A 13,045-nucleotide genomic window follows, 5' to 3' on the forward strand; every position below is an offset into this window, starting at 1 on the left:
TGAAAACCAAGGAGGCCAGGGAAGTGGAGATGTTTAATGGAAAGAACTGGGTAGTGAGAAATCTGTGCTAATTGATGAATCTGTGGGACAGGTAAGTGGCTTCCTGTAGCTCAGTGTTATCCCAGTTGTACATCAAGGGGCTTCATTCATTTAGCAGGTCTTTATTGGTCGTACCCAGACCTGCGCTGGGCAGGATATTACAGTGATGAATAAAAAGAGACCCAGGGAGGAATCCTGCCATTGGAGAAGAGATAAGAACTGCAAAGGACAGGGTCTCAGAGCTAGGAGAAACTAGGCAGGTGGGGATGAATGCCATTTGAGCGGAGTCTTGAGGCCTCCAAGGAGAGAGAATTATACAAACACTGAAACAATGTAGGAAGTCAATTGAGCCAAGTCATTCAGTGCCTTGTAGACCCCAGCAAAGAGTGCTCATTGCTCAGAACTTACAGGAATATTTTAAGCTAAGACCCAGAGGCCTGAAGATGTCAGTGTGTCAAAAGCTAGAGGCATAGCCTGTGCCAGTGGTAGAACCTGTTCTTAGCATGAACAAAACTTCAAAGTTTAATCCCAGCACTAAAAAGTACCAACAGAAACAGTATATGAATGTAGCTAAAGCCCGGGGTGCAAGATTAGGAGAAAGTGGTTAGAGATGAACAGAAAGGGAGTCTAAAAGTGGACAGACCCTCAGGCTTTGTAATATGGCTTCATCCTGGCTTCCTTGTGGATGCTAGGGGGCCCTTGGTAAAACACCCATGCTCAGTCTGTACGTGTTGCAGGAAATGGGAGGGCTTAGAGAGGAGGCCCACAGCCTGGCTCTGAGTCTCTGGGCCACAACATTTAATTGCTGGGCTCTGAGAAGAGTCTATCAGCAAAAGGACTATGACCTTTTCTGCCTTTCCTGTCATCGTGGTGCTCATGAAGATGCTTGTGGTTAAGGGGCCATCGGGAAATTCAACTTTGACAGTGGCCACCCTGCACAACCAGAACTGTGGATGCCTCCAGTTTCCAGAAGAACAGCATCGCCAAGACGAAGGGAGTGGATGGAGAAGCTGAGGGTTTTGGTGGAAGGGCTGAAACCATCTGAAGGAGCAGCAAGATCCCTGTGATGTGTGAGCGCCTTTTTCCAGAAGGTATTTGAAATGGCTCTCTGCAACATGAGGAAAGAGATGCACGGGTGTGATAGTGCCTGCCTAGCAATTACAAAGTCCTGAGTTCAAACTCCACTACTGCCAGAAAAAAGAAATTAAAATATATATGAAGAATAATGTATATAGCCAGGTGCCAGTGGCTCACACCTATAATCCTAGCTACTCAGGAAGCTGAAATCTGAGGATTGTGGCTCAAAGCCAGCCCGGGCAGGAAAGTTTGTGACTCTTGCCTCCATTAAACTACCAAAAAAGACAAAAGTGGAGCTATGGCTCAAGTGGTAGAGCACTAGTCTTGAGCAAAAAAGGAGCTCAGGGACAGTGTCCAGGCCCTGAGTTCAAGCTCCAGGACTGACACACATACATACACAAAAAGCATAATGCATGTGATTCGTTGTGAGTATTTTCTAACAGAGAAGTAAGTTACATAATATATTTCTTTCAGGTATGAGTATTAAGATTTCCCTAGGTTCAGTCCTCAGTACTTCAAAATAAATACATAAATAAATAAAAGCTTTACAACTCTAAAGCTCATTTATGTGGAATATTTTGTTTGAGTTCTTAAAATTTGGGAACCAAAAAGACAGGATCATAATGCGGGAGACTGATATGTAAACAAGAGGTTTGGAAACTACTTCCCAGGCACCAGGAAGCCAAACAACTCGGGGCAGAACCTGTCCTGCTTGGTAAAGCCAGGCCCTGGGCCTGGTGTAAAGTGTAAAGCAATTGGAAGCAGGCAGGAAGTTATTACATATTTGGACTGAAGGTGGAGGAGGAAGGCTTGAGGAGTTTTCCTGAGGAAGAACTAAGGAAAAGGCAGTGCAGGGCTGGTTGCAAGCACAGGATGATGACGGAGGATGGACAGCTATCTGGGGTCAGGAAGCCAGCCTAGAGAGGGTTCTCTGGCCTACAGAGTCAAGCTGGGAGGAAGTAATCAGAGAAGTAAAGTCTTAGAATTACCTGAAGTTAAAAAAGGCAAAACACTTAAAGGTTATCCAACATGTCCTCCCTTTGCTTTTTTGGTAGTACTGAGTTTTGAACTCAGGCTCTCACACTTATTCAGCAAGTCCTCTACCACTTAAGCTCTATCCCCAGCCAATTTTTACTTATTGTTCAGATAAGGTCTTGTGTTTTTGCTCAAGATGGGCCTCGGCCCATGACTCTCCCGCACTTCCACACAGATGGGACGTCAGGTGTTCATCACCACACTCAACTTATTGAGATAGGGTTTCACTTTTTGCTCAGCCTTGTATCCAACCTTCCCCCTGATCTCCACCTCCTGAACAGCTAGGATTAAGAGTGTGAGCCACTGCATCAGGCTAATGGACCCTTATTTACAGGTGGGAACATAGGGTCAGGCCAGGACACATACAGGAGCTCTGGTTCCTGGTCCTTTGTTGTGCTCTTCCTCCTCTAGGGAATGGACTTGTCTCCCTGGACTTCATGGAGCTGGTATGGAAGGCAGGGAGCAGAAGCCTGCCAGAATCTTACCACCAGCTGTGCCCCAGAACTGGAGCTTCAGATGAACCCCAGGCTCCACTTCCAGCAAAGGCAGGAGAGTTCCCCCCCCCCCCCCCCCCTTACATCTGGGGATGGTCTCCACCACAATGCCCTCTGAGTAGTATTTCAGCAAGGAAATTTGCTCACATGCTCCGAGGAGAAGGAGGAGGAGGATGTGAAACTATTACCAGACAACATCTGGGGCCCTCAGGCCAGCAGGACACAGGCCAGCTGGGAAGAGAAGCAAGGCCAAAAGTGAGGCACTGACCTTATGGCTCTGGGGCAGATTCAGATCCTCAGCAGAAGTGGAGCCAGAGATCAGGTCTAGGCTTCCCAGGTTTAGCAAAGCTGCCTGAATCCCTTCACCGGCAGACCTCAAGAAAGGCAATTTGAAACTACCTAGCAGAAATGGGGCTTCTTGGCCAGGAGTGTGGTATAATGGTAGAGTGCTTGCCTAGCATGCATGAAAGCCCTGGGTTCGATTCCTCAATACCATATACATAGAAAAGGCTGCAAGTGGTGCTGTGGCTTAAGTTATAGAACACTAGCCTTGAGAAAGCTCAAGGACGGTGCCCAGGCCTTGAGTTCAAGCTCCAGGACTAGAAAAGAAGGAGGAAGAGGAGGAGAGAGAGAGGGCGGGGGCTTCCCTCAAATTCAGAGCCTGGTCCTGTATCTTGCCTGCGTGTTCCTCACCTTGCAGCTTGAAAGACTGTGGGGTTACAGGTCCTGTAGCTAAGCTGTCTCCTTTTTCTTCTCTGCTGGCCTGTATCCCAGCCCAAGCCCTGGTCTGCAAAAGTAAGGGTTGTGCAATTCAAGGCTGGACTCTCCTAACATGAGGACTCGTAGCACAGCCAGAAGGACATGTTTTGGCCAGGATCCCTGGGAAGGCTCTCCCACACTGCCAACAACAGGCTAAGTACCTGCCTATGCCAGGGTCAGAAGCTCAAGAATGAATGTAAAGTGAAAAGGAGGGTAAAACAAGATTGGCCAAGAGCCAAGGTGTAGCTCAGTAAGTGTGTGGCTCCGAGTTTTAGCCCCAATCCCCAATACAAACAAGAAAATATTGGCAGCCATGCACTGTGGCACGACTTCAATCCTAGCTACTGAGGCCGTAGGTAACCAGAGGATCACAATTTGAAGCCAGCCCAGGAAGAAAAGTCTGCAGGATTCTTTTTTTTTTTTTTTTTTTTTGCCAGTCATGGGCTTGAGCTCAGGGCCTGAGCACTGTCCTTGGACTTTCTCAAGGCTAGAGCTGTACCACTTGAGCCTCAGCACCACTTCCGGCTTTTTTCTATGTATGTGGTACCGAGGAATCGAACCCAGGTCTTCATGCATGCTAGGCAAGCACTTTAACCTCTAGGCCAAACTCCCGGCCCCAAGAAGTAAATTTTTAAAAATAGCAAACGTGGCACAGGGAGTTTGGCCTAGTAGTAGAGTGCTTGCCTAGCATGCATGAAGACCCAGGTTCAATTCCTCAGTACTATATATGTAGAAAAAGCCAGAAATAGTGCTGTGGCTCAAGTGGTAAAGTGCTAGCCTTAAGAAAGCCCAAGGACAAAGTTCATATCCTGAATTCAAGCTCCAGGACTGGAAAAAAGAAAAAAAAAAAAAGTGGACTAGTGCCAGTGGCTCATGTCTATAAACCTAGCTACTCAGGAGGCTGAGATCTGAGGATCAGGGTTTGAATAATAAGAAAAGCTAGTGTCCCTCAGTTCAAGGCAACAGTAACAGCTCTGACCATTTTTTTTCTTTTTTCTTTTGGTAGTGGTGGTGGTACTGGGGGTTGAACTCGGGGTCTGGACGCTGTCTTTAACTTTTTTTGCTCAAAGCTAGCACTCTATCACTTGGTCACAGCTCCACTTCGGTCATCTTAGTAGTTAATTGGAGACAAGGTTTCACGGACCTTCCTGTCTAGCCTGGCTTCAATACACGTGCCGTCCATTCAGATCCGTCTCGGATTCCTAGATCCAGATCAGGTCCCTGAGCTGGAGGTGGACACTGGGAAGCCTGAGGTGAAGCTACACCTGCGCCCCTGCCCAGACTCATCCCAGCTGGGACTTTCCAACCCAGGCTTGTGCCTGAGTCCCCCACCCCCACTCCTCCTTGCCAGTGAAGTGGCAGCACCGCACTGAGTAGTTTAGCATCTAAGTCCAGCAACACTATCAGAAATTGCCACATGGCAATTAAGAAAGGAAACAGAGATGCCAGATTTACTATTCTGCTCTCCCTGTGACAGACTGGGTGACTACAATCTGTTCATTATCTCAGTCTTGGCTACAACTTCCCTTGTTGCTGGGATCTTTCTATTTGGGACAATACTGGGTTTGAACTTAAGACCTCCAGCTTGCCAGAAAGGCACTCTTGAGCCATGCCCTCAAACCCTAAGCTCTTTGGGATTTTGCTGTTGTTATTTTTCAGATAGGGTCTCACTTTTTTTTTTTTTTAAACCAGGGCTGGCCTGGACTGCAATCCTAATTTGCCTCCCTTATTTACTAGGATGACATTTGTTGAGATGAAGTCTCAAGCACTTTTTTGCTTTTTTCTATGTATGTGGTACTGAGGAATCGAACCTAGGTCTTCATGCATGCTAGGCAAGCACTCTACCACTAGGCCAAATTCCAGGCCCCTTCAAGCACTTTTTATGCCAGGGCTGGCCTTGAACCATCGTCTTGATCTCCACCCCAAGTAGCTACAATCATAAGCTGGGGCTACCACACTCAGAACCCAGATCTTTATGAGCGCTGTTGATGAATGAGAAAACTGAGACTCAAGGATAGGGAGTGACAATATTGAATCTCTTAGATTTCTTCCCAGGAAAAAGTTGAGCTGACACCCCAAAACCCAGGAAGCAAGACCCTACAGAATAATGTTGCTTTTAGCCCTCTGCCCTTTGCCAGCCAGGGACTCCAGCTGCATTAGGAATGTAAGGTTGGCACCTCAGCTACTCCCTCTGTCCCAGAGTCAACACTGGCAAGGGCCAGGGTGCTGCTTCCTGCTGGGAGCCCTGAGGACTGGAGACTTGCGGATGAGCTGAACACCCCCCCAGTCCTCTTCCAGCCTGATATGTCCCTGCTGCAGGGCCTGCTGGATGGCGACAGTGAGGACATCAAAGGCCAGCTCCACATTGTGGTTGCTTGTGGCAGAGGTCTCCAGGAAGGTCATACCCAGCAAAGCAGCCAGGTTCTCGGCCTCCTGGGTGGAGACACAGCGGGAACTCTGCAGGTCACTCTTGTGGCCAACCAGGAGGAAGATGGCTTTGTCCGGGCCCTGAATGGACAGGACTTCCTGGTGCCAATATTGGATGTGTTCAAAGGATTCTCTGTTTGTCACATCAAAGACCAGCAGGACACCCACCAGGTTGCGGTAAAAGGACCTAGTGATACACCTGGAAGGAAGGTAAAGTGGGACAGGGTTATGCCTTCACGACACCTGCAGAGGGCTGGGGCGCAGCTCAAGTGTGGGCTGCTTGGTAAAGCACAAGACTCCAGAAGCTCCCCACAAAATAGATTCCCCCTGGGGAAGGACTTGCGCCTGGCACGCACCAGATGCCTCACATGCATTCTAGTTTGCCAGTGACTCTCTCGGGAGACTGAGTGATCCCTGGTTAGGGAGCATGAGTGATGCAAACCCTGAGCCGTTCCCCCAGTCCTGGAGGGAGGGTCAGGACCGTCCCGGGGGCGGATTTCCCGGGAGCCCTCCACCTCCACCTGGGCCAGGGCCGCTGGCCCTTCAGGAGGGCGGGCGGGCTGCGACCCCGTCCCCCCCATCCGGGGCCCCCCGCCGCCCCCAGGCCGCACCTGAAGCGCTCGTGGCCCGCGGTGTCCCAGAGCTGCAGCTTGACGCGCGGCCCCGCGGGCAGCTGCAGCACCCGGCTGTAGAACTCGACGCCCACCGTGGGCTCCGCCGCGGCCCGGGGCGCCGCCGTCCCCACGTATCGCCGCAGCAGCGACGTCTTGCCCACCGCCGCGTCCCCCAGCAGCGCGATCCGGAACTGGTAGCGGCAGCCCCCGGCCTCCTGCACGGCCTCCGGACCCCGCCCCGCCCTGCCCTCCACGCCGCGGGCGTCCATGCCGTCCCGAGACCGCGGAGCCCGGGCCTCGAAGGCCGGGAGGGAGGGGCCGGAGCCGCAGCCAGCCCCCCGGCTCCTCTTTCATTGGGAGATTTCCTCTCCCGCCCCACTCCCCTCCGGCTCCCCTCGGCTCCTCGGAGGACTGGACGCCGTTCTAGGATCTGGGTGGTTTCCAGATGCCCCCTCCCCTCGCAGGTGCCCCCGTGGCCCTCCTGGTTGAGGCCCCAGGCTTTCTAGTCCGGGAGGCAGGGCAGACACCCAGACACCCCCCGACACCTGCAGCCCGGAGGGAGGGGGGCAGGGTGGCCGGCCGGGCCAGACCACTGCTGTTTACCAGCCAGAGAGAGGAGCTCCGCGTGCTTGGTGTGGGGGCAGCAGTGCGCCTGTGAGCGCTGAGAGGCTCATTGTCCTTGCTTCTTACTTCCCTGACTCCTCAGAAGGGCCAGTGTCACTGACGCTGAGATCTGAGAATCCCAATTCCAAGCCAACCTAGGAGGAAAAGGCTGTCACTCCTCAGCTCCAGTTAACCAGGAAGTGGAGTTGGGCTCAAAACTGCAAAGCCCTGCCAGGTTTAGGTGGCTCATTCCTATAATCCTAACTACTCTGGAGGCTGAGATCTGAGGATCAAGATTTGAAACCAGACCCTACAGCAAAGTGCAGGAGACTTATCTCCAATTAATAACAGAAAAAACTGTAAGTGGCTCTGTGGCTCAAGTGGTAAGTGTATTAGCCCTAGCCTAGAGCAGATGAGCTCAGAGACAGGGCCCAAGCCCACAGTTAAAGCTCAAAGGGCTGGGGCCGGGAGTTTGGCCTAGTGGTTAAAGTGCTTGCCTAGCATGCTTGAAGACCCGGGTTCGATTCCTTGGTACCACATACATACCAAAAAAAAGCTGGAAGTGGTGCTGAGGCTCAAGTGGTAGAGCTCTAGCCTTGAGAAAGTCCAAGGACAGTGCTCAGGCCCTGAGCTCAAGCCCAGGACCGGCAAAAAAAAAAAAAAAAAAAAAAAAGCTCAAAGGGCTAGATACTGGTAAGCTCACACCTGTAATCCTAGTTACTCCGGAGACTGAGATTGGAGGATCATGGTTCAAGCCAGCTGGGAGACTTATCTCCAATTAACTGCTAGAAAAGGGAAGTGGCACTGAGGCTCAGGTGGTAGAGTGTCTTGAGCTAATGCACTCAGGGACAACGCCCAGGTGCAGAGTTCAAGCCTCAAGACCAAAAAAAAAAAGAGAGAGAAAAAGAAAGAAGAAGAGGAGTTTGGCCTAGTGGTAGAGTGTCTGCCTAGCATGCATGAAGACTGGGGTTGGATTCCTTGGCACCACATACACAGAAAAAGCCAGAAGTGATGCGGTGGCTCAGGGTAGAATGAGGAAAGCCCAAGGACAGCGCTCAGGCCCTGAGCTCAAGACCAGGACTGGCAAAAAGAAAAAAAAGAAGAAAAAAGAAACAAAATATCCTGACAAAAAGATGGCTGCTTGAGAACAAGCCCTGGAGCCAACCCTCCTGAATCCTAGTCTATTCTTTAAATTGGTTAATTAATGTTATGTTTAATTGTTTCCAGGCTCTTTTCTTTCTTTCTTTCTTTCTTTCTTTCTTTCTTTCTTTCTTTCTTTCTTTCTTTCTTTCTCTTTCCTTTCTTTTTTTGCCAGTCCTAGGCTTGAGCCCAGGGACTGAGCCCTGTCCTGGGGCTTTCTCAAAGCTAGAGCTCTACCAATTGAGCCACAACACCATTTCCAGCTTTTCCTATGTATGTGGTACTGAGGAATCAAATCCAGGTCTTTGTGCGTGCTAGGCAGGCACTCTACCACTAGGCCAAACTCCCAGGCCTCCAGATTTTTATTTTTTTGTGGGTCATGGGAATTGAACTCTGCCTGGGCACTGTCCCAGAGCTCTTCAGCTCAAGGCTACCGCCCTACCCTTGAGCCAAATCCACTTCCCGTTTTCTAGAGGTTAACTGGAGATAAACGTCTCAGCTCCTTTTGTGCCGGCTGGCTTTGAACCTTGATCCTCAGATCTCAGCCTCCTGAGGAGCTAGGGTTACAGACGTGAGTCACCGCGCCCGGTGTTCCTCCAGACTTTTTTTAGGTCTTTTTTTTTTTTTTTTTCGTGTGCTCTACCATTTACAGCCATAGCTTCACTTCTGGTTTTCTCATGGTTAACTGGAGATGTCCCCTGGGCTTTCCTGCCCAAGCTGGCTTTTCTGAGTAGCTAGGGTTACAGGCGAGTGCCACCAGTGCCCAGCTGAGATTTTCCTAATTACTGCAGCTGAGTTAACAGGCAGACAAGCTATGTCGCTCAGCATTACACACATACACCCTCCTTGGCGGCTTTGAGGACACAGTGGTTTTGCCATGCCATCTTTGCCAAACTTTAGGTTCTTTTCTTGAGCCTTCCAGAATTCCTGGACCAGTCGAATCAGACGAAATCCTTGCAAGCCCAAAGAGGCTCCGTGGAGGATGGGGTTGAGGGTACGTGGACTTGTCCACTCCCGATCAGAGTGGGAAGGCTCCTGCGTTCCCCGGACCTGGGCCTGGGTCTGGGCAAGTGATCCAGGCAGGATTCCGGATTGGAAATCAACGCTGAACACCCCAGCTCACGCTGCCTCCGGAGTCCCCGCACGGACGCGGGCCTCGCCTGCCCTCGCCGAAGTTTAGAGCTCTCTGATTGGTCTGTTCGTGGGCGGGACGAGCACAGGCAGTCCATCCAATCAGAGAGCTCAGGCCGGCTCGCGCCATCTTGTGAGGAAGGCGCGCTTTTTGAATCGTACCTTACACCGAAAACGTCGGCCCTAACTGCCCACCCCGTCTCGCTTGCGACTCCATTCCCCCGCGCCTTCTCGGAGAAGCTTCCCGAAACCCTCCCAATCGCTGCTCGGAGCACAGTCCGCTCCCAGCTCTTAAGGTGAATGGAACGTTGCCCTAGGGACCGAACCCTGAGGGAAGAAACGAGTCGGCCTGGGGTCTGAGTCCTGCACTCTGGGGCCCAGGGGCAGAAGCTGTTCCTCACCCCGGAAGGCGATTTAGGGTCCCCGCCGCCCGGAGGCGCAATTGCAGCACACGCACGGTGGACTACATTTCCCAGGGGCCCCGGAGATCCTGGCGGACTACGTTTCCCAGGTGGCGCCGCGCGGACGTATAAAAACCCGTGGCAGCGCCCGTTCTGTCCTTTTGCTCTGCCGCCAAGCTTTCCTGTCTTTTGTGTATTCGGTCTCCCATTTCTCACCCCACCTCTCCCGGCCGCACCTCTCTCACCTCGTTTCCACCTGTCCACACTGTGCTTTTCCTCCAAGGCTGCGGGATGGGTTCTGCAGCTTCCCAGCCTTCCTGCCCGGGTGGCGGAGGTCGTAAAGGCGGCCGCATGCGCAGAGAAAGAAGCCGGAGTCTCGAGGTCCGCGCCCTCCGCTTCGGCCTGCGCCCAGGGCTAGCTGGGGTTTGACCGGTGAGTGACATGCACCAAAGGGATAGTGGTCTGTAAGCCTCCTGACACTGAAGGGCTCGGGGTGAGGCAGCTTGGACAATGGAGTCGCTCCATTCTTGGTTTGCTTGGATGGCCTTGGACAAGTAATAATGGGTCTGGTTTCCAGGAGGGGTTGGATTGGAGACAAGGCCTGATTTCGGGAAGACTTGGTTGCAGACCTCAAGCCCTCGCATATAGTGGGCATGGTCGGTCGCTAACGCTGGTAAAGCTATGGTTGCTCATGACTGTAATCTGAGCATCAAGCCCAGCTCGGGTAGGTCAATCTGAGAGGTTTCTAATCTCCAATTAATCAGCAAAAGCCAGAAGTGGAGCCTCAAATAGCAAAGAAGCTAACCACAAGCACAAGACCACCCTGAGCTCAAGCACTAGTAACTATATGCACGCAACAGTTCCGTGAAAAGTCACGTAAGCTGTCAGTATACTGTAGTGATTTATGGGCAAGCTGGTCAGCTGTTTCGTGTTTGAGGTCCAGGGGCCCTCATCGAAGCTGCAACTGCTTCCTCGTAGCTGCTGCGGTCAAAAAGGTGCCCAGAGTAAGTTTTTTCCTTGACGGTCGCCGTTCTGTTTGTTGTAACAGATCTGCAACATTTTCAGGAAAAGACAATTGCATTATGGCTACCATTTCTCATGGGTAGGATCCACAGGCTGGCAAAAATGTTCGAATCTGGGGCCTGGAGTTTGGCCTAGTGGTAGGATGCTTGCCTAACATGCACGAAGACCCGGGTTCGATTCCTTGGCAGGCACCACATACTTAGAAAAGGCCAGAAATGGTGCTAAGGCTCAAGTGGTAGAGTTCTAGCCTTGAGAAAAAATCCAGGGGCAGTCCTCAGGCCCTGAGCTTAAGCCCAGGACTGGCAAAAAAGGGAAAAATGTTCAAATCTTGTTTGACCGAAAGAAAAAGGTCCTCAGTTCAACCTAGGTGGGCGCCTCGCACACAAAAATAGGGGTAGTGAGCATGTCATCAGAATAGGGATTTTGGAAAGTCATTGATAGCCCCAAGGACCTGTGTGAGGAGCGACTGGAGGTTAGGAGTGGGTTCTAGGATCATCCAGTGGGGCATAGGAAATGCTGTGTCTCCAGGACCAAAGATGATTTTCATCTTTGTTTCTGAGAAGCAGGTGAAGGAAACAACGGGATGATGGTGTGCTTACTCAGCTGTGCTTGGTGAAAGTGGCTTGGAGGCTGGAGAGTGAGGACTGCGGGGGAACAATGCAGCGAGGAGATAACTGCAGCACTATCCGGTACTGGGGACTACGTGCAGGAACAGTCCACACAGCATGTTTCCAAGGGCTGTGGCTGATTGTGGCCATGGGATCTCCAACTGCATGCGAGAACAACTTGGAGAGACTTTGACAGCTCAGGTCCATACAATACCTGTAGTTGCCACTCGCCTTTCCTATAATATACTCAAATCTGAGTTCAGGTGTGATCTTGCAGCTTCCTTATATATAGGTGGGTCACCGGGTCGGTCTCTACTTTTTTCTCACTTGACCTTTGTTCTACAGGTTTTCCCCTGAGTTAACTTCATGTCTGGCACTGAAAACTCCAAGGGAACTAGGTGGCGTTTGGAGACATGTTCAGGCTAAGGTAATGTTTCACTGCTTTTAACAGCTGAACCCTCTTCCCTTTCCCATCGGATCTGAATGCTGGTCTTGGTGGTCGTAATGGAGGGAAAATAATAGGGGAGCTTGCTCAGAACAGTGCATTGCAGTATGGCACAGCATGCATGGTGGGCTTGTTTCTAACAGCAATAAAAAAACTGGCCTCTCACATGAAGTAATGGGCTGATCTAAGAATCATGTGAAATTCTAGGCAGTGTAGCAATTACTGGATTAACACAATTTAAATGACTTTTTTTTTTTTTTTAGGTCTGAGTAGGAAAAGTCATCTGATTATCTACAGAACTGGGTAAGTTCATGACTTTAAAGCCCTTTCCTTAAGCAGCGTAGCAAATAAGTTTTTAAAGGGTCATCATTTTTTACAATATTGATAGGTGCCTGCGGCTTTACTTTTTGGTCTGTTACATTGCACACTCAAGCCATGAGTGCCCACTGCTGATCCTTGCTGTGGACCAAGCTTAGTGCTGTGCAGTGCTTGAGTTCATGACATACAAGATGTGAACTCCCCATCTGTACCAGAGGCTTAGGGGCAGAAACAAGTAGCTCAGGTATTGCTGGTTCAGGATGAAACCTAATCTGAGTGGACATCTATGGATGAGAAATGCGGATATGGGACTGAGACCAGCATTTAGGAATGTGCATTCCTCAGGGAATATCAAGGCAGAAATCACTGGTTCATACTTCCTTTTCAGGAGAGAAGCTACTCAGAAGAGACTGGCAAGAGAACTGACTACACTTCAACGAAGAATCTGCAAGCAATCCTTAGTGTACTTATGCCTTATCTGGCATATATACCTACTTCTCTAATTAATGATTAATAAAAGTTTCTGCCTGTCTTATCTCTGTAAAAGTTTGTCAAATCCCTTTTTGTGCTTGCCAGTCCTGGGGCTTGAACTCAGGCAGGGCTGGGCACTGTCCTTGATGCCACTTTAGTACTAAGGAGGCCAGGGATTTGGGTATACTAGGGAAGCACTCTACTATACTAAGCCACATTCCCATCCCCAATTCCTGGCTTTTCTTTTTCCCTTCGCTCTGGATATGGGCACTGCTTTGCCACAGCACCACATCTAATAAATATCTCCATTACTAGCCGAAGATATCTGCCAAATAGTTCGAGTCATGTGGGCTAATCTGGCTGACTGAATCCATCCAGTGGTTACGGCCCAGGGGAGGGCTTTAATTCAACCCAATCTGATTGCCCAAAGGGTGAAGAGGTCCCTACCCACAGGATTGAC

The 13,045-nt window shown here is 50.6% G+C and overlaps 1 protein-coding gene, 1 long non-coding RNA gene and 4 other non-coding genes across 6 annotated transcripts; 5 read left to right on the forward strand and 1 right to left on the reverse strand.

The window, feature by feature from the left end:
- Window positions 1–5,554: 5,554 nt before the first annotated feature.
- Window positions 5,555–7,001, reverse strand: Rab42 (RAB42, member RAS oncogene family). The gene is made up of 2 exons (XM_090333828.1): window positions 6,443–7,001; window positions 5,555–6,030 (listed from the first exon to the last, which is right to left on the reverse strand). The coding sequence occupies exons 1-2, from the start codon at window positions 6,712–6,714 to the stop codon at window positions 5,607–5,609; spliced, it is 696 nt and encodes a 231-aa protein (XP_090189954.1). The 5' UTR covers window positions 6,715–7,001; the 3' UTR covers window positions 5,555–5,606.
- A 2,857-nt stretch (window positions 7,002–9,858) lies between these two features.
- LOC150062222 (uncharacterized) lies at window positions 9,859–12,046 on the forward strand. Its single transcript, XR_016535870.1, has 3 exons — window positions 9,859–10,152; window positions 11,307–11,432; window positions 11,697–12,046. It is a non-coding gene; the product is annotated as an uncharacterized LOC150062222 (long non-coding RNA).
- Window positions 10,662–10,797, forward strand: LOC150062223 (small nucleolar RNA SNORA16B/SNORA16A family). Its single transcript, XR_016536041.1, has one exon. It is a non-coding gene; the product is annotated as a small nucleolar RNA SNORA16B/SNORA16A family (small nucleolar RNA).
- LOC150062224 (small nucleolar RNA SNORA44) lies at window positions 11,465–11,595 on the forward strand. Its single transcript, XR_016536055.1, has one exon. It is a non-coding gene; the product is annotated as a small nucleolar RNA SNORA44 (small nucleolar RNA).
- LOC150062225 (small nucleolar RNA SNORA61) lies at window positions 11,807–11,941 on the forward strand. The gene has a single exon (XR_016536059.1). It is a non-coding gene; the product is annotated as a small nucleolar RNA SNORA61 (small nucleolar RNA).
- Window positions 12,047–12,363: 317 nt separating the features above from the next.
- On the forward strand, window positions 12,364–12,437 carry LOC150062226 (small nucleolar RNA SNORD99). The gene has a single exon (XR_016536109.1). It is a non-coding gene; the product is annotated as a small nucleolar RNA SNORD99 (small nucleolar RNA).
- Window positions 12,438–13,045: the final 608 nt, after the last annotated feature.

This window comes from Megascapheus bottae, chromosome 6, assembly GCF_031878675.1.
Source record: "Megascapheus bottae isolate mThoBot1 chromosome 6, mThoBot2.hap1, whole genome shotgun sequence".
Taxonomy (NCBI): Eukaryota; Metazoa; Chordata; class Mammalia; order Rodentia; family Geomyidae; genus Megascapheus; species Megascapheus bottae.

Excerpts from the sequence above, each read along its gene's own strand:
- Rab42 (XM_090333828.1), bottom strand. The coding sequence starts at position 6,714 with ATGGACGCCCGCGGCGTGGAGGGCAGGGCGGGGCGGGGTCCGGAGGCC. Across the intron at positions 6,031-6,442 it reads GCGGGCCACGAGCGCTTCAG|GTGTATCACTAGGTCCTTTT; the intron begins GTGCGGCCTGGG and ends CCTTCCTTCCAG.